Source organism: Artemia sp. Qi Xiang Cuo, chromosome 10 (assembly GCF_049724085.1).
Source record: "Artemia sp. Qi Xiang Cuo chromosome 10, ASM4972408v1, whole genome shotgun sequence".
Classification (NCBI taxonomy): Eukaryota; Metazoa; Arthropoda; class Branchiopoda; order Anostraca; family Artemiidae; genus Artemia; species Artemia sp. Qi Xiang Cuo.
Window position 1 is genome coordinate 9,487,298 of NC_142803.1, and position 24,406 is coordinate 9,511,703.

The window sequence follows — 24,406 nt, forward strand, 5'->3', positions numbered from 1 at the left end:
TGTCAGGATTATACCAAATTCCTGTTAACCCTCTCCCGCTCCCCTTCCGCTGCTAAAGTTGATTAAAATATAACATGATTATACCAAACGCCTGTTAATCCTCTCCCACTCCCCTTCCGCTATCAAAGTTGATTAAAATATAACAGGATTATACCAAACTCCTGTTAATCCTCTCCCACTCCCCTTCCCCTGCCAAAATTAATTAAAATATGTCATGATTATACCAAAGTCCTGTTAACCCTCTCCCTCTCCCCTTCCGCTGCTAAAGTTGATTAAAATATCACATGATTATACCAAACGCCTGTTAATCCTCTCCCACTCCCCTTCCGCTATCAAAGTGGATTAAAATATAACATGATTATACCAAACTCCTGTTAACCCTCTCCCCCTCCCCTTCCCCTGCCAAAGTTGATTAAAATGTGTCAGGATTATACCAAATTCCTGTTAACCCTCTCCCCCTCCCCTTCCGCTGCTAAAGTTGATTAAAATATAACATGATTATACCAAACGCCTGTTAATCCTCTCCCACTCCCCTTCCGCTATCAAAGTGGATTAAAATATAACAGGATTATACCAAACTCCTGTTAATCCTCTCCCCCTCCCCTTCCCCTGCCAAAGTTGATTAAAATTTGTCAGGATTATACCAAAATCCTGTTAACCCTCTCCCACTCCCCTTCCCCTGCCAAAGTTGATTAAAATGTGTCAGGATTATACCAAATTCCTGTTAACCCTCTCCCGCTCCCCTTCCGCTGCTAAAGTTGATTAAAATATAACATGATTATACCAACCGCCTGTTAATCCTCTCCCACTTCCCTTCCGCTATCAAAGTGGATTAAAATATAACAGGATTATACCAAACTCCTGTTAATCCTCTCCCCCTCCCCTTCCCCTGCCAAAGTTGATTAAAATCTGTCAGGATTATACCAAATTCCTGTTAACCCTCTCCCACTCCCCTTCCGCTGCTAAAGTTGATTAAAATATAACATGATTATACCAAACGCCTGTTAATCCTCTCCCACTCCCCTTCCGCTCTCAAAGTTGATTAAAATATAACAGGATTATACCAAACTCCTGTTAATCCTCTCCCCCTCCCCTTCCCCTGCCAAAATTAATTAAAATTTGTCATGATTATTCCAAATTCCTGTTAACCCTCTCCCACTCCCCTTCCGCTGCTAAAGTTGATTAAAATATAACATGATTATACCCAACGCCTGTTAATCCTCTCCCACTCCCCTTCTGCTATCAAAGTGGATTAAAATATAACAGGATTATACCTAACTCCTGTTAACCCTCTCCCACTCCCCTTCCCCTGCCAAAGTTGATTAAAATGTGTCAGGATTATACCAAATTCCTCTTAACCCTCTCCCACTCCCCTTCCGCTGCTAAAGTTGATTAAAATATAACATGATTATACCAAACGCCTGTTAATCCTCTCCCACTCCCCTTCCGCTATCAAAGTGGATTAAAATATAACAGGATTATACCAAACTCCTGTTAACCCTCTCCCACTCCCCTTCCCCTGCCAAAATTGATTAAAATATGTCATGATTATTCCAAATTCCTGTTAACCCTCTCCCACTCCCCTTCCGCTGCCAAAGTTGATTAAAATATAACATGATTATACCAAACGCCTGTTAATCCTCTCCCACTCCCCTTCCGCTATCAAAGTGGATTAAAATATAACATGATTATACCAAACTCCTGTTAACCCTCTCCCACTCCCCTTCCCATGCCAAAGTTGATTAAAATGTGTCAGGATTATACCAAATTCCTGTTAACCCTCTCCCGCTCCCCTTCCGCTGCTAAAGTTGATTAAAATATAACATGATTATACCAAACGCCTGTTAATCCTCTCCCACTCCCCTTCCGCTATCAAAGTGGATTAAAAATAACAGGATTATACCAAACTCCTGTTAATCCTCTCCCCCTCCCCTTCCCCTGCCAAATTTAATCTAATATACACGGTCTGACGACAAATAAGGCTTAAAAATCATTTCTTTTTTGTTCCTGTTACAGTAGGCATTTCTGAAGGATATACATATCGCAACGTCTTGGGGAGGGGCAAGGGTCCAAAGACTAACCTGTGTCCGAACCTCATAATTGTCCAAAGCCTCAAACCTTAACAGTCCAAACGATCCAAAATATCATAACTGTTTAAAACCTCAAACCTCAACGGTCCAAACGGTCCAATACCTCATAACTGTCCGTGCATGGTTGTTAGCATAAAGTAGATTCCGTAAGGGAAGATAAGAAAATTCTTATAATGGGGGGAGGGGTCTAATGTAAAAGGAGGTGTGTGAATAGGCCCGTGTGATACTTTAGTGAGCGTTATAGCTATTTCGAGTGGGATTCTGCCTGTTTTTTACGTTTCATTGTGGCACTAAAGTAAAGAAAGATATACCACAATAGGGGAAATATAAATGTCAGATTTCTAAAAATATATGCGAGCACAGTTGTGATACATTGAGACATAATAAGTAGCATTATAGTAGATAATGTCCAAGTTTTTTCTGTTAAAGACACTCGGAGAGGAACCTCATGCGTTCTAGAAGAAGCAGGTTAGATCATATTAAGAATTGGCCTCTTTCTCTCTCGCTCTATGTCTCTATCTTTTTCTCCCCTGTCCATTTTTTCTAATCTTTTTTTGAAATTTATGTATTTAGAAAGAAATTTAGAAAGAAATAGTACTTCTTTTAGTGATCTTTCATTTTATCTTTTTTAGGAATGAAATATCAGCTTTTCAGAACTGGCTGAGCAAAGCTGAAAGAGGCGCTGATGACAAGGAAAAGCTAGTGTGCAACCTCAACAGACAGCAAGTGGCAACAGAGGTTACCAGGGATTTTGTGAGCGACATTATTGCCCACCAGGCCGATTTGCGATTTATTGGGATGGCAGCACAGAAGTTTAGTGAGGAATGCAAAGTAAGTGGAAATGCGGAAACATGGGCTTTTTCATAAATTGTCATTTTCATCAGAATTTCAGAGAAGAAGGCGATTATGATAATTGTTAAATTGAACTATTAAGTATAATTAAAGCTATAAGTTAATAGCTAGTTTTTTAGAATAACTGCTATATAGATTTTATCTATATTTCTTCTCTTTTAACCATATTCTTAACAGTCTTGAAGAATGTGAAGTAAGTGGAGATGCTGAAACATGAACTTTCGAAAATTGTCATTTTCATCATAATTTTAGAGAAGAAGGCGATTGGGATAATTGTTAAATTATTTAAACTATTCAGCTGAATTAAAGATCTTAAGTGAATGCTTTGTTTTGTAGAATCACTGGTATAGTAGACTTCATCTGTATTTCTTGAATTTTAATCTTCTTCTTCGCGAAGAATTGCTGCCGTTTTAACCTCGAAATTAAGTTGATTTTTTTTATTCATACTACTAACTGCACTTAGTTATAATAATCAGTTATTTTATCAAATTTATATTTGTATATTATTCCTCTTTCTTTATTCAAGGTTTACCGAGACTCTTCGGTCTTCTTCTTTTTATTCTTCAACTTCTTTGGTCTCTTCTTCTTAACTCTTGCTATATTCTTTTTGCTGATGTAGCCAGTTTTCCTTCTTCGTCTTCTTTATTTAATGTATTATCATGTTTTTTTTACCAAATAATAAAAAAATTTATTCTTTAGTATTTATTATTCCCCCCTTCCCCCTTATCGACAAAGTAAATAAAGGACGAAAAAAAGAATTCAAAGGATGAAATCAAAAAGATGAAATGAAAACAAAAGATAAATTTCATCCTGCCAATATTAATAAAAATACTGGCAACACATTAAAGTACCAGAGACAGTGCAAATGAAACTTAGCTGTTTGAAGGCGTTATATAAAAGCCTAAAAAATCATGTATATCTTAAATTCTAATTATTTTTCATTTTCATCTTGTTTCTCATTTAATTATATTTTTCTTTTTTTTTCGACCTTACTCTTAAATGGCTTTTTTTTGTGTGTATTTTAATGTATTTCCGGCACTTTAGGAATATGTTGTTATTCTAAATGACTACCGGCTGTCGCTTCCACAGCGCTTACAGCCCATCGAAGTAGAGGAATCATTAGTCTGTGCTGAGGTCAATCAAGTGTCCTCATCTTTTCAAAATTTGATGAAGAGAGCCACTAAACTTCAAGATAAAGTGGCGAATGTGGCACTTAAACAGAAAGAGTACCACGAGGCTGTACAGAAAGCGAAAACGTGGCTGAAGGATGTTGAGAATAAAACTTCGAAGGTGCTGAATGAGCCACTTGGTGCTGATCCAAGAGTTGTTGAAGACCAACTTGCCAAAGCCAAAGTGCTGAATTCAGAGTTCTTGAATAACGAAAAATTGATTGAGAATGCTAAACAGGTAAACTTTTCAGATAAATGTCCCTTTTTGTTTTGTTTGGCACGTTGGTATGTTGAATTATAAGCCAACTTGCTGAATTCAGAGTTCTTGAATAACGAAAAATTGATTTTAGAATGCTAAACAGGTAACCTCTTCAGATAAATGTCCCTTTTTTGGTTTATTTGGTACGTTGGTTTTTTAAATTATAAGCCAACTTTGCTGAATTCAGAGTTCTTGAATAACGAAAAATTGGTTGAGAATGTTAAACAGGTAAACTCTTCAGATAAATGCCCCGTTTTGGTTTATTTTGCACGTTGGTTTGTTGAATTATAAGCCAACTTCTGAATTCAGAGTTCTTGAATAACAAAAATTTTATTTGAGAATACTGAACGATATACTCTTCAGATAAATGTCCCTTTTTTGGTTTATTTGGTACGTTGGTTTTTTAAATTATAAGCCAACTTTGCTGAATTCAGAGTTCTTGAATAACGAAAAATTGGTTGAGAATGTTAAACAGGTAAACTCTTCAGATAAATGCCCCGTTTTGGTTTATTTTGCACGTTGGTTTGTTGAATTATAAGCCAACTTCTGAATTCAGAGTTCTTGAATAACAAAAATTTTATTTGAGAATACTGAACGATATACTCTTCAGATAAATGTCCCTTTTTTGGTTTATTTGGTACGTTGGTCTGTTAACTTATATGCGAAATTGGAGCCATTTTTTATAATCTTATAAGCCAAATTGGGAAATTCAGAGTTTGTTAATAACGAAGAAAAAAATTGAGAATGTTACCCATGTAAACTCTTCAGATAAACTTTTTTTTGTTTGTTTATTTGGCTTGTTCATTTTTAAACTTATGTAAAACAAACAATTCATGTTAAATAATTCATTTATTTCCCCATAATTAAAAAGTTCACCAATTATTGTTTATTTGTGTTTTTATTTTTTTTTATTTATTAGTGGACGAAGAATTTATCTATAAATGTTTAGTAGTAGTTCGAATTAGCGCTACTGAAATGAACTACAGGATATTGCAGTGTATGAATTGAGTCGATTTCCTGTCAAAAAGAGTATTGAAAGTTCTAAGTCGAAACTAAGTTTGCTTACCTCATAAATCTTTAGATGGTGCTGTCGTACTCATAGAAAAATGTAAGAATATCTCCTATTTTCTATTAGTCCCAAGAAAACCAGTTGCAGTGCCAAGGTCGCGTCACCTCCCAAACTGCACAGAAAAGGGTTTTGATTTTAGACGGCTTCGCTATTTCTCACCTCTAGAAGAAAAGGAGATACATTTAACGATAAAAGTGAAAAGTAAAACCGATTTGCTTTTATCGATTTATCTGTTCTTACATCCTATATTGCTATTCTAAAAATATATTTGTTCTCTGACATAAGAGATCACACACCAAAGCAGGTATAAATTCCAAGGCAAAATGGATAGTAAATGCTTAAAATTCGAAAAAAAAAAAAAAAAAAAAAAAAACAGAACCCACAACTATACTGCCGTAAGTAATTTATTAATTACTTACTATTACTTACTATTTACTATTGCTTACTATTACTTAATAATTACTTATTATTAATTACTTATTAATTATTTACAAGAAAATTATTAATTTTCTTGAAAAGTAGAATTTTCGGTTGTTTCCTTATACTAAAGATATATGTTTACTAAATTTTTGCTTAAGCCATTCAATCAGACTTCATTTCCATTGTCCTTGATTCTTTAAATCGAAGCTATGTTCTTTTAACCACATGCATGTTTAGATAGCGTTTTCTTATTCTAAAAAAAAGTTAGAATACCTATTTTTCTTCTAGTATATTCTGTCTTCAAAAAAGCTAATTGCAGTAAAAATGTAGTTGATACGATCTTCTATGGTTCATAGATAAAGTGTATTTTGATTTTTGGAGGCTGCATGTCAACGTCTACAAAAGAGGTAGATGAGAAATTTAGTTATAAAAGCAAGTTGGAAGTGCATTATTTCACCGATTTAACGATTTACTTATTTGATTTATTCTTTTCTTTCATGCCGCAAACCCCCTAAGCACAACTATACTAGTGTAAATAATTTAATTGATTTATTTTCACAGGCAACTTCAAATCTGATTGATATCGTTGAGGGTGACGTTACAGAGAACGAGCGAAATTCCCTTGAAAGCACTCCTCGTGACCTTGAGAGTAAATATATGAAATTGGCCGGCGGACTACAAGAAAAATGCAAGATGCTTGAAACAGCTCTTGTTCAATCTCAGGGGGTCCAAGAAGCCCTGGACACGCTGGCTGGATGGCTAACCAACGCTGAAAACCAAATGAAGTAGGTTACTATACTCATCTTCATTTTTTTGTCGGTTCTTCTTCTTCTTCGTGAAGTTTCTTCTGTCTTATCAAATCTTTCTTGTTTTCCTCCATTTTTTTATGATTGTTTCTCTTTTTTACAACTTATTTTCGTATTTGTGAAAAATATCCTTCTAAGTTTTTCTGTAATTCATTTCGTTACTTCAAGCTTTTCTTAATGCATTCTATGCTATTTTTCCATTATATGTCTTTCTTTAAAAAAAAGTCCCCCCCCCCCTCTCTCTCCCTCCTTCTCTTTCTTTCTCTCCTCTCTCTGACTCCCTCTCTCTTTCTTTCTCCTTCTCTCCCCCTTTCTCTTATTATTATGAATTTTTTATTATCCCATGATTTAAAATAATCTCACAGGAGAAGCCCGTGCATCAATAAGAGATAAATCTCACGACGGATAAGTATCCCTTATTGCGTCAATTAGGGATAAGAAATCACGTATAACAGTACTTGTTGACATGCTGCATTTATTCAGTATTACATACCTATAAGTATCGCAATTATGAGTGTTGATGCACTTCATATTCTGTTCTTTATATTGTAAATTGTCAAAACCAGAAGATATATGTAAATATGCACTCTTGGAGAGGAACAGTAGGTTTTTTTAGAGTATTTATCTTTTATAGAGATTCTAGAGTATCTAGCTTTTAATTTGGGGTGGTGAGGTGTCACTTCGAGTAGTCTCATCCGCTTCACCCCATGTGAAAGCAGTAGTTGATCTTTGTTGAAAAATCTTAACAAAAAATTGGTGAACTATTTTTTAACCTTTTTTTATGTTCGTTCTTCTACGAACGTTCGTTCGTTCGTAATTTTTTAACGTTCGTTCTTCTAGTAGCACATCATGATAGTGTGCTGAGGTGCAGTTGTGCTGGTTTTGATTATGGGGGTCAGTTTGTTATTAAAAAAACATGACGTCAATAGTTTATGTTTTTCTGAATTCTTTACATGTGACAAAGAAATAGAAGCGAGGTGAACTGATGTATTTACACACTAAACTAAACTTGGCTAACAATTGAAACTAACCTTACAAATTAACTTCACTTACAGCAACTATCAATGGAAGGCAATAAAGTGTTGCAATAAAGCGCTGCAATTTCATGAATTTTACATATTTTGAATAGGCATCAATATTTGATTCTTTTGATGTATCTATTGTTATCAAGACTCTTAGAGTTTGTTCTGTTTGTTGGAGTTTTGGTTACTATTGAGCTGCTTCGCTCCTTACAGTTCGTTACCACGAACTGTTTGAAAATCCTTAAAAAAAGTTACTGAACTATTTTTCAACCTCTTTATGTTCGTGCTTCTAGTAGCACATTATGATAATATGCAGAGGTGCAGTTGTGCTGGTTTTGATTATGGGGGTCAGTTTGTTCTTAAAAAACATGACGTCAATAGTTTATGTTTTTCTGAATTCCTTACATGTGACAAAGAAATAGAAGCGAGGTGAACTGATGTATTTACACACTAAACTAAACTTGGCTAACAATTGAAACTAACCTTACAAATTAACTTCACTTACAGCAACTATCAATGGAAGGCAATAAAGTGTTGCAATAAAGCGCTGCAATTTCATGAATTTTATATATTTTGAATAGGCATCAAAATTTGATTCTTTTGATGTATCTATTGTTATCAAGACTCTGTTTCTTAGAGTTTTGGATACTATTGAGCCGCATGACTCCTTGCACTTCGTTACCACGAACTGTTTGAAAATCCTTAAAAAAAGTTACTGAACTATTTTTCAACCTCTTTATGTTCGTGCTTCTAGTAGCACATTATGATAATATGCAGAGGTGCAGTTGTGCTGGTTTTGATTATGAAGGTCAATTTGTTCTTAAAAAAAAAACATGACGTTAATAGTTTATGTATTTCTGAATTCCTTACATGTGACAAAGAAATAGAACTGAACTGATGTATTTACAAACTAAACTCGGCTTACAACCTAACCTAACATCACTTACAGCAACTATCAATGGAAGGCATTAAAGCGCTGCAACATTTATAAAACGGCTGCAATTCTTTGACGCAACTGGTAATATTACTTTAATAACATATTTTGTTTATATTGTAGGAATCTAACTAAGCCAGCCAGTTTAAGCTCAGAAAGACTGTCTGAACAGCTTCGGGAACAACGTCTCCTATCAGCTGACATATCCTCTCGTCTACCTTCTTTTGAAAGCGTGAACATTTCAGCCTCTGAACTTATTTCAAATCCAGAAAACGCCCGAATAGCCAGAAAAATTGATACAAGAATGAAAGAGCTAAATTCAAGATTTGAAAAGCTTCAAGATAAATCAGGGAAAAGGTCGGTTTTCTTGGAAGAGGTTTCGGTTTCCCTTGAAATTTATGTGAAGGCTCAAACCAAATATGAGGAGTGGTATGCAAAGGTAAGCCCTTTTGGAGAGGTCACGTATGCTAACAAAATACTGTAGTAACTATGACCTTGATGGTGCTGAACTAGAATAAGGTCAATAAAAAAATATAATCATCTGAAATTTATGAATGGAAAACACAGAATTGCTGACTCTCGTATCTTCTTACACAAGAATCACTCTTCCAACATGTGTAACAATCATGGTCATCTTATTTGCTTTATTATTGCATATATCTGCTTTATCTTACATATTATCTGCTTATATTTAATCTGCTTTATAAGTACAGACAATAAAAAAAAAAAAACATTTTCCAAAACAGTAATAAGAGATTGTATAAATATGAAGAGTTAAATCACGAAAGTCTTGAATTTAGAAATTCAGTCTCGGTGTTAATTTATTGTTTCGCGAATTTTGTTCGAAAGTGATTAAAAAAAAATTCGCTTCTTTTTATTTTAATCACAAAAAGACTTGTTTTTTGTTAATTTTGATAATATCTTTTAATTTTTTTTTATTTGAGTTGTAAAAATAAACTAAGGATAAATTGTCGTTTTGTTTTTTGTTCAGTTCGTTTTGATTTGTTAATTGTTGGTTCGTCAAAACAGTAATCAGAGATTATGCAAATATGAACAGTCAAACGCTAAGTCTCGAATTTATAAATCCAGTCCCAGTGTTAATTCACTTTTTGGTGAGTTTTTTGAAGGCTATTTTCTTCTAGTTTTTTTTTTCGCTTCTTTTTATTTTAATTACATAAAGTTTTTTTTTTTCGTTATATCTTAATTTGGTTATTTACATTTTAAAATTAAACTAATGGATTGCATAGAGAAATAAGTTGTCGTTTTGTGTTTTTCTTGATTACAATCCCAAGGTATTGAAAAGACGCAGTCCGTTTTGTAACACCATTATACATATCTCATTCCTTCTTCCATGGGTAAAAGTTTGATGATCGCAAAAAAATAATCAAGTTAGACTTAGCCATGTTAATCCTTAATTTATTTAACTTCAGCCATGCTATAATTTTATTAACTGATTCCTTCATGGAAATCTGCAGCAGTTTCACTGTCTTAGCTGTGCTAATAGATGTTGTGTCATCGGCAAAAAGTAATACCGTTTCATTAGTTATATTCGTCTATCATTCCTTTACTCCATAGCGAAATTTTATCAGATAATTTGGCAAGTCATTTATAAATATCAATAACAGTCTAGAACAAATAACTAATCCTTGTGGAACATCTATTTCAATACACTTTTTCTCGGAAGACTACTCTTTTAGCTGGACTTACTGATAACGATTACTTAAAAAACTTCTTAAAAAATTAAATGATTTACCCCTCAAAACATACACCTCACACTTCTTAAGTAGAAATTTATGATCCACAGTGTCAAAATCTCTCATTAGATCTAAAAATATAGCACCTATTTTAAAAACTTTGTTTAATATCTCATTAAAAATATTTATCAAATAAATCATTGCCTGTTCCGTTGTCTTTTTTCTGTGGAACCCAAATTGTGTCCCTACCAGTAACTTATGATCCTCCAAAAAACTCATCATTCTAATACTAAAACACTTCTCTAAAACACGGGAAATAATGGGTAAAACAGATATCGGTTTATAGTTTCCTGGGTCATTTTGAATACCACTCTTATGAATTGGGGTTATACGGGCAACTTTAAAACAGTCTGGGAATTTTCCTTGACGAAAACACTCATTAATTAACCCACATAAAACTTCAGCTATGACAGGGAAAATACATTTAAGTGTTTTTAGAGTAATATGATCGCTACCAGATGAATTACTACGAAACCCAGAAATAATTTTTTAATTTCATCAGCTGTTAGAAGTCTAAGGTGAAGAGACACATCAATGGGGTCCCTCAGTAAGGACTTGAATGTTGGATCACCCCTATCAGGTACAACTGACGTAGTTAAAATCAGACCAATATTCCAAAAATAACTGAAATTCATTACACATGTCCTTTTCAGAATTCAAAGTCTTTCCATTACACTAACTAATTCATCAGGTACACTATTTATTTTTAATCCAATCACTTCTTTTATTAGTCCCCAGGTTTTCTTAGGGCATCCTTCGACCTCCTTAAACTTTTTCTCAAAATATTTCTTTTTTTCATTTCTTAGAGTTGTATTCAACCTGTTTCGATAAATTATATATAATTGCTTATTTGCTTGTGTCGGGTTAATTATTTGAGCTCTAAACAATTTATCTCTTACATTTATTTGCTTCAAAATCACAGGACTAATCCAAGGTTTTTTACTTGAGTGCTTTCTATTAAACGGTTTCAATATGACCACTTGACTAATCAAACTCTGCAACTTTTCATAAAATAAAACAAACTTCGAATTAGCGTCCTGAACATCGACGAGAACATCGTACCAATCCACCTTTTCTATATCATTTTTAAGTTTTACCATCGTACTTTTACTGATCACTGGAATCCTTGATTTTTTGCCATTAACCACCTTCGTGACAGTTCTAAAGCTAGGTGAAACTCCAAAGTGGTCAGATACATCGTTGATAAGAACCCTGGGAAGACTCAAGGGTATATTAGAAAGGATGTTATCCAGAAGCTTAGCTGATGTTCCCGTAATTCTTGTAGGGATATTTTTACAAGGATGAAACCCATTAGATAAACTTCTATTAATAAATTCAGTGCTAGCAGATGACTGATCTATAAGGTCGATATTAAAGTCCCCCATAATATAACATGGCATAGAGTTAATAGGAAGTTTCATTAATTGTTCTTCAAATAGGTCCATAAAGTCTTGGAGCAGGCTCTGCGGAGGTCTATATACTACAACAATAAAAAGTTCAAATTCTCTCTAGTTATATGTAAAACAAAACACTCGCAAACTTTATCTCTATATATTGTAAGATCTTCTCTTATTGAAACCTTGTAATCAGCCTGAATGTAAGCTGCTAGGCCTCCATGTTGATAATACTCTCGATTCCTTACATATAAATTATAACCAGGGATATGCAGTAATTGCGAGTTATTATCATTTAACCACGTTTCAGTTAAAGCGATCACCTGAAAGACATTAGTATTTATTAATTCCGATAAAAAATTATGCGCAGAATTCAATCCCTGACAATTCAAATGAAAAATGTTAAGGCCAAAATGGCCCCTATCACCATACAAGGGTAGTGCCCCTTCTTTAAAAATATACCTTGATGGTTCATTTTTGAAAATCTCAGTGGCATTAATATCTAGATTTCTATTTATACTTTCATTAAAGTTGCTAGAAAAATCAACCCTTCGACTTTCAAGTTGCAGGACATTGCTGTTCCCAGGAGGAAAAACGGTATCTCTAACCATCATCAATAAAAGTTAATGTATGTGACGGTAGAGGGTGGCGGTGGCAAAAAAAATCATTATCTTCTCAACATATATCTAGACCTAGATAAATACAAAAAAAAATAACAAAATATATTCCGGCAAAGCGGACATACAATTTAAAAAAGCACATTATTGCAAGCTTCATGGCACAAAGCAAAACCATTCAAAAAAAGACATCAGCCCGCTACCACCCACTCAAAATAATTTCACATTAACAAAGATTTTAAATTATTTACTCAAAAATAAAAATTATTATTAACCCAAACATTTCAAATTCATCACTATCAACTTTTACATATCTATTTGATTAAACCAAGCGAAAAAGAAAAGATAATTAACCAATAAGTAAACTAAACACATTCAATAGAACACTCATTTTTTAGCACCTCTGGAAGCTGTGGAGGGAGGAGGCTTATGTGCTAGTTCATCAATCCATTCATCACACGTAAACTTCACTTTCGTACCACCCGGACGGTCCAACTGAAGATATGGTGGAACTGTGTTTGATACCCATCAAATGATACCCATCGTTTTAAGACACAATTTTTTTTCATATAGTTTTTTTCTTGCCTCTCACAGAAAATGGGGCATCACATCACTCACATAAATGTTTCCCTGGTTTGATATATTTCTTCCTTTAAGGTTCTTCCCATTTTTAAGGATTTCAATCTTGTTTCCACGGTTTTTTACATTAACCTTAAAATATTTCTTATCCTTTTTTATTGTAACAACTGAAAAATGAGGTATCACTGGTAAATTTAGTACATCCGTACATATCTCGGTAAACATACGTTTAGCTTCATCTTCATCCTCACAGACTACATTCCATACAACCACATTATTTTAGTTAGGCTGATATTTTGCAGCCATAAGCCCATCGGACGTACTCAGGGACTTTTCTTTAAGATACTTAACTTCTGACTGCAGGACAAAATTATCATTTTTCAAAAAAGAAATGCCATTTTCTACAGCATTTGTACAAAACTTAATCCCGGAGAATTCAGACCTTAAGGCTAATTGCTCTGATTCAATTGCTTTTATTCTATTTTCTACTACAATGAACCGCTGTTCAATTAATTGGACTGAGCTATGAGTTTCACGCATAATGTCCATCATCTTCGCAAATTCCTCTGATAGGGTCATTAACGAAACCTGAGTTGTCACTGGCTTCCGAATATCCGGATTTCCTGACGTATTTGAGGCTGCAAGTCATTCTATCCTAGTTTAACTTGTTCAGTGCCTTGAAATACTCCTCCCTTTGCGATGAAAGTGATATTAATCAAAACTGTATTAATAGTGCTATTCTTTGTGACTGAGGCTGCTGCTGAAAACTGGATTGATCAATGCAAAAAAGGTACTTTCATTTCTTTTGCTGTTTTGGCACCATCTGTCATAGCCACACTCGTCACACTGAGAATTTATAAAAATATAGATGACGTTCCCTTCGTTCGAAAGCGAACAAGAAGAGGACGCAGAGGTGGCAGAAAGAAATTTAAGATTGATGTGTTAGTCACCTACGGACGATTGGCCAGCCAAACGCCTAAGCGTGAGAGTTATTTAGTCTCACTCCCGAACGTGAGCCTACCGCCCCGGCTGATTCCTGACAACAATACTCCTACCAATGATTTCGGGTCTAATTGTCCTCCAGTAGTATTACCGCAGGTTCTCTCTTGTAAACACCAACTTCCAAACTTCCTTCTGAGCAACGTCCACTCACTAACGAATAAAGTAGATGAGTTAGATGTCATTCTACGTCAGAATAACATCCATATCGCCGCAATTACCGAAACATGGCAGCTCGACGAAACAAGTGGAAGGATGGCTGGTTACAAGGTTTTCTTGAACACTAGAACAGACAGGATTGGTGGAGGTGTTGCCCTGTATGTACGCGATGATATCCCCTGCAAATATTTAGATAACTTCAATGACCCTAACCATGAAACGATCTGGGCATTATGCAAGCCAAAACATTTACCACGAGATGTCTCTTGCATCATTATTGCAAGTATCTACTATCCTGAAAGCGCCAAAAACAGACGGCTGTTGGTATCCTACCTTCAGTCTACGTTAGACACATTACGTCAGCGGTATAGCCACCCGGGCTTCATAATAGCTGGTGACTTCAACCAAACAAAGAAACAATGGCTTGCCAATACGCTGGGTATGTCACAAGTGGTCAAGATACCCACCCATGTGACCGGGAGCACCCTTGACCTTATTCTTACAAACCTTGCTCCATATTACAAAGACGTGTCTTCGAACGGGCCATTGGGCAAATCGGACCATCACACTCAGTTGATGAAGGCAAAAAGTGAAATCAGGAAGTTTAAGAAAATAAAAGTACTCCGGAGACCTATCACGAAGTCTGCTATCAATACGTACGGAATGTGGGTCGGTACTCACTGCTTCAGCGAAGTATACAACGAAAGCGATGTCAACAGGAAAGCAGAAATATTTCAGTCCCTACTCTATGACAAATACTTAGAAGTTTTCCCGGAAAAGCAATTTTTCGTGAGCGAATCTGACAAGCCCTGGATCACTCCAAAAATAAAACAGCTGATTCGCGAAAAAACCACTGTAAGGCCGTCAAGTGGTGACGCAACGTCGTTACGATTATTAAGAAACAAAATAGTTAGCCTTTGTCGCGAGGCAAGAAAGTCCTTCGGAAAATCCCTTTCGGACCCTGAAATAAAAAAGGATCCCCGTAAATGGCACCGTCTAGTGAGGCAGATTGCTGGAAAAACAGTATCATCCAGTATCCGTATTCTGAACGATGATGGGTCACTCGTGAGTGCAAATGACGTCAACAATTACTTTACTGACATTTGTACATCCTTTCCTGCCCCAACTAACACTGAAATAGAAAATCTACTGTCAATATGCCCTGACGAAGGTGAAATCGAAATAGTTGAGCATCAAGTTTTCAAAGAGCTGAACAAGTTGTGTCCATCCAGTAGCTCTTTTCCTGAAGAGCTGCCTATAAGGTTAATACGAGAGTTCTCTCTTTTCCTGGCCAAGCCACTTGGACACATCATCAGCGAATGTTTCGCCCAGTCAACTTTCCCGTCGTGCTGGAAACGCGCATTTGTGCGTGTTATACCGAAGACTAAAACACCCAAATCTTGCAACGAGTTACGACCGATATCAATCACATCTACCTTTGCAAAAGTCACCGAGTCATTCATCCTGCGCGAATTGCTCAAGCAAACGCGGGAAAACATAGACCGTTACCAGTATGGCGGCCTCAAAGGTTGCAATACCTCGATATACCTTGTGCGCCTAGTTGATATTATCTTTAAGTGGCTTTACAAGGGCAGTACCTTCATCTACCTAGCTCTCGCCGATTTCAGGAAGGCATTTGACCTGATTTGTCATCTTACGGCAGCTAAAAATATGTGAGCCATGGGCGCACAGAAGCGGTCTCTTTCATTAGTGATGAGCTTCCTTCAGGACAGAATGCAGTGTGTACTTCCATTGTTTGAAGGTGAATTGATCTCATACTGGTCTAAACTTACCTGTGGAGCCCCTCAGGGTACAAGACTTGCTGGTTTCATATTTATCTCCCTCATCAACTTCCTCCTTCAGAATTTCGAAGAGCGACTCAAATTCGTCGACGATTTATCATTTGTCCTCAAATACCTCGTCAGAGAAGGTGTAATCGAACGTCAGTTCAGCGAGACCCTTCTGCCATCCTTCTCTGAGGACTGTGAACGTTACAAGTTGACACTGAATGCAGATAAATCAATGATCCTCAGGTTTTGCCCCTTAAAACGAGATCTGGAATTCCCGCAAGTCCCTTTCCCTGTTGTTCCATCTGCAAAAATCCTCGGAGTCACATTATCGATGGACTGCACATTCACTGAACACGTGGAGAAGGTTATTAAGGCTGGCAATGCATCACTTTAGACCCTCGTCCTGATGCGCAGGTTTGGCGGCGACACTCAAAGCCTAAAAAATGCCTATATTACGTATGTGAGACCTCTACTCGAATATGCCGTCGCTGTCTGGCGACCTTTTGTCCAGAGCACCCACTACCTTTGCGATGACCTTGAATCTTTGCAGAAACGAGCTGTTAACATAATCGTTGGTAACAGAAGTGACGACTACAACAAACTCTTGCAAGAACTGAACCTTGAATCTCTCAGCGACAGACGATTATCACTGATCATGTCCCTCGGCAAGTCACTGCTATCTTCGCCCCATCACAGACTGATCCTCCCACCTGATGCTCCTTTTAACCAAAGAACCAGATCCCAGTCGAAGCTACAACCCCCTGTCTGCAGGACCAACCGCTACAAAAACATGTTTGTCCCCTTTTTCGTAGAAGCATACAACAAGACTTAGTGTTATTTGAATTCACGTGTTAGTGTTTTTATAGTGTTATTTGTATTTTTATTTTTTTTTCATATTGTTGTAAAGACGACATAAATTAGCCATGGCTACGCTGTTCGATCTTAATAAACCTATGTCTATGTCTATGTCTATGTACTTGTGGCAATATCCTCGCTAGAATCAATATCTGGACGACTCCTTTTATTTTTTTTCTTGCCCATCTTAACTTAGTAATAGCTAAAATTGACTTACTGGCAAAAGAAGAAGCCACCAGTCCTAATTCAGTCCTTTTTTTCCACTGTACTATTCCTTTGATCTCATATCACGAATAATTTGAGCCTTAAATCACTTTGGAGGAGTAATAGCTAATGATTTCCGTTGTTGAGTTTTATTTAGGGAAAGGCTTGTATTTTCAGTTTGTACAAAGTTTTCATTATATCACAGCATGCAGATAATTTAGCAATAATCCATCGTCATTCATTTCATTACGTGATTCATAGAGTGGGCGATAGCAAGCAATACGGTCTTAACCGGTTGAGCAATGAATCATGACTAATAGAAAATTCATGTTCCATATCGACTTAACATTTTTCAACTTAGTATTCATATTGGGATCACGTATATATTCCATTTAGAATTTATCAACTATTTCCTGAGAAAAATAAACTAATGGATTCCATAGAGACCTAAAACATTGTTTACCAATTGAGCTACAGCTAGCCTTGATCAGATTAATTTCGCCAAAAAAAAAATCGCGTCTTGAAGATATCATCCTTTTAATTCTTGTCAAAAAAAAAAAAAAAAATCTGGTTTAAAAAACAAACAGACCTTCACAGTGCAGTCTCACGTTTAACTCACCTTGATTGTCATAAGTACCTGTTCGATTTGCTTTCTGTCTTTTATTAACTTTATGACTGTCAATATTTATCTTGCAGATAATAGAAACTGTGGAATCGAGCAGCGACCCTGAAGTGCTTGCAACCAAGGTCAATGAAATGTCCCAAGAAAGAGACGAAAAACAAGAAGAAGTAGATGAACTTTTAAAAGCTGGTAAAAGTCTAGTGGCAAAAAAAGATGTTACGGATACCCAACCAATTAGAGACAAACTAAAGGTAAGGAAATGAATTTTTAAGAGATGCGTTAATGTAACTGCACCATGTCTGTCCACCTGGATTGTACTGCCGCTCTAAGCCAGTTTTCTCCGTTTTTTTTCGGGGGGGGGGTAGGGGGCATTTTCTGTCTTAGAAATCTGAACTAGTCAATCGACCTTATTCCCTCATTCGTTCCGAACAAAAGGCAGGTCGTTCCCGAATGAGGTGGTAAAAAGGAAACTTCTTGGGAGGAGATAAAGATTGAAGCTTTGAATGGGTGGCGGTGGACCAAGAGCTTGTGTAGCTGTATTGAGCTTAGGAGACTTGGTGCTGTAGTATGTTGTTAGTATTAGTAGTAGATAATATGATATTTGACCCACTTCAGACCTTTTGACAGAGTTTGACAGGGTTATTTCTGTGTACAGATACAGATATTTTATTTATGAAACATAGAGATAATGCTACAAAATACACCTGCCCACATGCCTGGTGGCATAATTGAGCGCATTAAAAATTGCAACAAATTATTAAACCCTGTTAACAAATTAAAAAAAAAAAAAAAAAAAAAAAAAAAAAAAAAAAAAAAAAGCAACAACCAAGCCTCTTGGACAGCTGCCCAAATACAAACAAGGTAAATAAAACCGAATCAACCATCAGAGACAAACTTTCCCACCATTCTGCGAAACTGCTAGTAATCAGCGCACTGATTACCAAAGAAAGATTTCCTGTCAGTTATAGTAGAATATCATATATTTTTTTTCTTTTTATTACATATTATTATTATTATTATTTATTGGAAAACCCGTCGTACAAAAAAGGAAAATACGGAGCAATAAACGAAAAAAAAAGAAGAAGAAATACACATAAACTTAGCAGTTATACATGTGGTTTTTAGTGACGAACGCTGGAGCTAAGATGTATATATATATATATATATATATATATATATATATATATATATATATATATATATATATATATATATATATATATATATGTATATAAATTTATTTCTGCGATCTGCTGTGGAACATACCCTCTCGGAAGGAACTTTTGTCGTTGGTATTTATAGAAATGCCAATAGTTGCTTTCCCTTGTTGCCAAAAAAAACCATAAAAATTTGCAAAAAATTTATATCTAGTTATGAGTGGCATAAAAAAGAAGCCGTGAAAAAGAAGAGATCATTTCAAGATTATTTTTTGGGAAAAACTGGGTTTCTTCGTAAATATTTTTCATTCTCAAGGAAGGGGGGGGGGGCTTCGAATAAGTAGAAAATCTATAGAACAGTTTTACTACTGATGACGGTCACTGCATATGTGACCGAAATATCTGGTAGTTTTTATGAATTTCTATAAGTGTTTGTGAAACACTGTCTATTAAAAGGATTTTATCCCTATTTGAACTTTTATTTATCTTCCCTCCTTTTTGTGGAAGTATGTCTTAAGTTAGAGCCTATGTCAAGTTGACATAGGCCCGACATAAAATTACATGAAATATCAAAATATACAAAGACTTTTGTTTAATAGGTAAATAAAACCAGTATTTGAATATTCTAAATAAGCTTAAATAGACTAAATAAGCTTATCGGGGCAGTTTATTTGATTCAACATGGTATTCGAATAATTGTATGTAATAAATCGTAATAAAATCATTTTTCTAGCAATTTTGAAATTGATGCGAATTAGTAAGTAAGTAAGGTTTTTCGTTTCAAGTAAAATACATGCTTCTGATTTTAGCACATAGACTCTTTTTCGTTTTTTGCCTGACGAATATTGCCTAACAATATGTGATATTTTATTATCACTGTATTTCGAATATAATTAAATTAAAATCATTGTAAAATAGCCATTACATTTATATAAAATAAAGCTATTATTCTAGTACCTTCTAAGTAGATATGGCCTATTAAGTAAGGATCGTTGTTTTAATTAAGCTAAATGCTGCTGATTTTAGTATTTACTGTCATTTTCTTTCTTGGTGACGAATATTGCATAACAGGATGTATCATATTGTTATTATTCTAAATAAAATACCATAATTATAAAATAAAAGTTTAATCTATATAAAATAGAGCTAGCATTCTAGTAATTTGAAATAGACAAAGAATTAGTCAGTAAGTAAGGGTTGTCGTTTTAAGCAAGCTATCTGCTGCTGTTTTTAGCACGTAAATTTGTAATTATTTATCTATTTTTTGATGACTACTACTACTACTACTAACAACTCATCGCAGCACCAAGCCGCCTGAGGCCAACACAGCTACGCACGTTCCTCCTCCACCCCAATCTATTCAAAGCCTCCCTTTTTACACATGCCCACGAAGTTCCCATTTCCTTTAAATCTTTCTTTATGACGTCCGCCCACCCCAGACGGGGACGACCTGCTTTCCGTTTAGCCCTAGATGGTTGGCTGAAAAGAACAATCTTCGGCAATCTGTCATCCTTCATCCGCACAACATGCCCTAACCACTTCAACCTTTCTTTCATTATAGACCCAGAGAGCGGTATTGCACCACATTTTTCGTATAGCCTATTGTTTGAAATACGGTCAGTCAGCCGGGTACCCAGAACAATCCTTAAGCAAATTCTCTGGAAAAATCTAGTAAATCTTCATCCGCTTTTCGGAGCGCCCATGCTTCAGAGCCATATTTGACCACTGTCATCACTGTAGCTTCTAATATTCTAATCTTGGTTTGCAGACTTATCTTCCTATTCTTCCAGACTTTTTTTAACTGTGAAAAAACACCCTGAGCCTTGGCTATTCTATTTTTAACATCTTCACTGCTCCCACCATCTTTACTAATAATACTACCAAGGTAAGTGAAGCTGCCCACCTGATCAATCTTTTCATTACCCAACGTCACCTTTTCATCTTCACTTATTCCTAGCCTTAGTGACTTAGTCTTCCTAACATTAATTTTCAAACCAATTCTAGCACCCTGAACTCGCAAAAGCTCTAAAACGTCATTCATTTTGCTCGCACTTTCATATAGGATGCTTAAATCATCAGCATAATCCAAGTCCAGGAGACTTTTACCTCCCCATTTGATTCCGTGGTCTCTCATTGCCTTTCCTGTGCTCCTTAAGACAAAGTCCATCTGAATAATCCATATAAAGGGGGATAGGACACAACCCTGCTTAACTCCTGATTTAATACAAAACCAGCTTTTTCGATGAACATAACTGTGCCTGATGTTTCACCTATTGACCAGATATTTGATCCCTTTTTATAAATGAATTTTTATTATAAATGAAAATTTATTTTTATAGACCATTGACGCCCAATGGAAGGATTTGAACGACCTCATTGATGAGAATCAGAGAGATGGTAAGGCTCGCTCAGAGCAGCTTTTAGCCTATGAGCGTTTGAAAACACAAGTTTGCGAGTGGCTTAGCATCATTGAAACAAAGGTTGAGAAGCTGGAACCTGTTGCCCTCGATGCAGATACCGTACGCAAACAGATAGAGGAGATCAAGGTACTTTGCTAATTTTTAATTGTAAGATTAATTTATTATATTTAATTTGTTATAATTGTAAGATATAATTAATTGTAAGATTTAATTGTAAGACATCGATTGTAAGATTATTTTGGTTTTTCAGCCATTATGATCCATTAGTCCACTGTTTTGCTCATTTTTTTAGGTGTTATTATCACAGATCTTGATTGAGTACTATGCAGGTTTCAAGAGAACATTACTAAGAAAACATGAGATTAAAAAGAAGTGAATATTTTGCACTTCAAAGTTGCGCTTCAAATAAGAACTAAACATATAAACACCGCTAACGGCACAGCAAAACCCGAAATATCCAAAGCTTGCTTCAAGTACCAATGACATCAAAATCTTTTTTTTGTACACTGGACCCATCATTTTAGGTCTATCCATACATAAACCGCGTTTTTTTTCTAAAGAAAAGTCTTTTGATTGCTTTAATATTATGAAGTTTTTACGACAGTTTCGCATTTTCGACAGTGTTGCTATGTTTAGGTGTGAGAATATGTGAGCAAAACTTAACAACGCTTAAGCCAAATCAGTCATTAATCGATTAATTAAGTCATTACGTAAATTAATAAATGTAATTTCTCTATGCTTTTCGTTCATAAAAACTTAAACATTAACAGTCTTTAACTTAAACAACTTAAAAAACTTAACCATTAAACAGTCAATTATATATTCAAAAAAGCATTTACTCTTTGTAAAGCTGTTTGGTGCCACGTGTTCTTTGCTTTTTTTTTTTTTTATTATTTTTTGACTTTTTGTATATTTTTTTTTCTTAATTTGACACCTGTTACTACCAAAAACTTCATAACTGCATACGGGAGTAAAGCCAGCTCTCATTTGAATCCAGCCAGTAAAGCCAGCTTCTCATTTGTAAAGCCAGCTCTTACAGCCAGCTCTCATTTGAATCTCATTTTTGTTTGTCAGTTACTGATTTCTGGTCAACAGTGACCACTGAGTCAAAAATTAGAAAAAAAGGTAAAAACTAGCTAGTAGTTGGTTGAAGAGAAACAAGACTTGAAAATACGACTTTCAAGTTCCTTAAGGTAAGCCTTTTTACGTTCCGGCGTTTGCTAATGTTTAATGTTACATTATACGCGGAGGATATGTTGCTATGACTCTTGCCGCGTCGATTGATAGCTAAATCTTTTATTATGAGAGCCAAATCGATATTATATCGTCTGATTGCCGAATCAGACACGATTTAGTGTGCAAGATTCTGACTATTATGGTAGTTTAAATTCCCCATCACCAATTCAAACAATCTTATTTCATTTTCAATATCCTTGACAATTAAATGGCCGGTCAACAGTAACCGGCAAAATGGTTTTAATTCGCCACTGTAGCAAGAATTGTTACCTGTGAAATTAAAAACACAAAATAAGTAAGTGACAACTGTCAAGTGATGACATGACACTGCTAAGAAATCAACTACTCAAGGGTCTGTTGAAGAGGATGGCAATCAAAAACGGGGCTATTATTGTTTAACTAACTCAAAATTGTATAAACTAATTGCTGATAATTATTTATTTATTTAATACAAATTATCGAACATTAAACCCATACTTCTTCTATTCCTCGTTTATTAAAACTAAAAAAAAGTTTCTGTTTTAGCCAATCATTAAAGAGCATCGCGACAGTGGACCTCTTGTGGACAAACTAGTTGAAGCTGGCAATGCTTACGATGCCATGGTCCGGGCTGAAAGAAGTGATGCCCTTCGCCGTCGGTCAAGTGTCACTCCACTTAAGAGATCCTCTTTAACTGGAAGCTGTAAGTAAATTAATTGCTTACTAATTTTAAGGTATTTATACGTCAAATTTTGAAATGTGAAGGTTGTATCTGACAATTTCAAACTTATGAGGTAAAAGTCATAAACCATTTCCTAGGCTGCTATAAAAAGGCTGCTTCCATACTAATGTAATTTATAAGCTCTTGTGATCGAGAAGATACCAGGTAATTTTTTGTTCTTCAATGGGGGTTTAAGTGTCCACTGTTGATCAGAACAAATATTAATTCAAAATAAACCGAATATTCGAATGTATTTGTCGGTTGGGTCATGTCAGGTTTAAACATGACGTCGAATATTTTGCTCCTTTGACAACAATTCTATAGTAAAATAAAATTTCAGCAGAACTGAAATATTGGTTCAGCTTAATGCGTTTCAATTTAAGAGTTTAGAGTTTCAGTTCTTAACGTATTGTTATTAACAAATTTTAAACACTTTATTATGTTTTTGCCTCTCAATGTATGTGTTGTCTGTCAATGTATGGGTTGTTGTAAATGTTTGTCAATACTGATCTGTTAACAAATAAAGTCCTTACAAATTCAAGATCTGGGTTAAAGTGGTTTAAGGATGAGTATGGCTTTAACGCACTGTCTTACCTGTATTAAATGGTTAAACGTACTTTCAACAATTGAAATTTCAAATTTATGATATTAGTAACTCTAATTTTGCCGAACCCCAGCCTATACTTCATAAGACGGGAAAGCTTGATACAGTGCTTTTATTTACAGAGAACGATTAGAACTGGTTTCAAAAGCCTCGAAGCATGCTGGAATCGATTTTATGTCAGCAAAAGGTCCACAAACAGTTTAGGAGCCTTTATCGTAAGTCAGACTCGACTTCAAAAAAACCGGAAAGCTTGATACAGTGCTTTCATTTCCACAGAACGATCAGAACTGGTCTCAAAAGCTTCGAAGGGTGCTGGAGTCGATTTTATGTGAGCAAAAGGTCCACAAAAAGTTTCGTAGCTTTTATAGAACCTCAGACTCTACTTAAAAAAAAAACCCGGAAAGCTTGACATAGCGCTTTTATTTACACAGAACGATCAGAACTGGTTTCAAAACCTTCGAAGCGTGCTGGAGTCGATTTTATGTCAGCAAAAGGTCCACAACCGGTTTCGTAGCTTTTGTCGAACGTCAGACTCGACTTTATAAGACGGGAAAGCTTGATATAGTGCTTTTATTTCCATAGAACGATCAGAACTGGTCTCAAAAGCCTTGAAGGGTGCTGGAATCGATTTTATGTTAGCAAAAGTTCCACAACCGGTTTCGTTGCTTTTGCCAAACGCTAGACTCGTTTTCAGA

General features: G+C 35.5%; 1 protein-coding gene across 1 annotated transcript in view; it reads left to right on the forward strand.

Annotated features, from left to right (window-relative positions):
• shot (dystonin-like protein short stop) overlaps positions 1 to 24,406 on the forward strand; it is a 429,136-nt gene that overhangs the window by 279,218 nt on the left and 125,512 nt on the right. Inside the window, 7 exon segments of the mRNA XM_089095886.1 lie at positions 2,723 to 2,921; positions 3,987 to 4,349; positions 6,421 to 6,644; positions 8,745 to 9,060; positions 17,669 to 17,845; positions 21,091 to 21,297; positions 22,933 to 23,089. Of these exon segments, the coding sequence (XP_088952012.1) occupies positions 2,723 to 2,921; positions 3,987 to 4,349; positions 6,421 to 6,644; positions 8,745 to 9,060; positions 17,669 to 17,845; positions 21,091 to 21,297; positions 22,933 to 23,089 (1,643 nt within the window).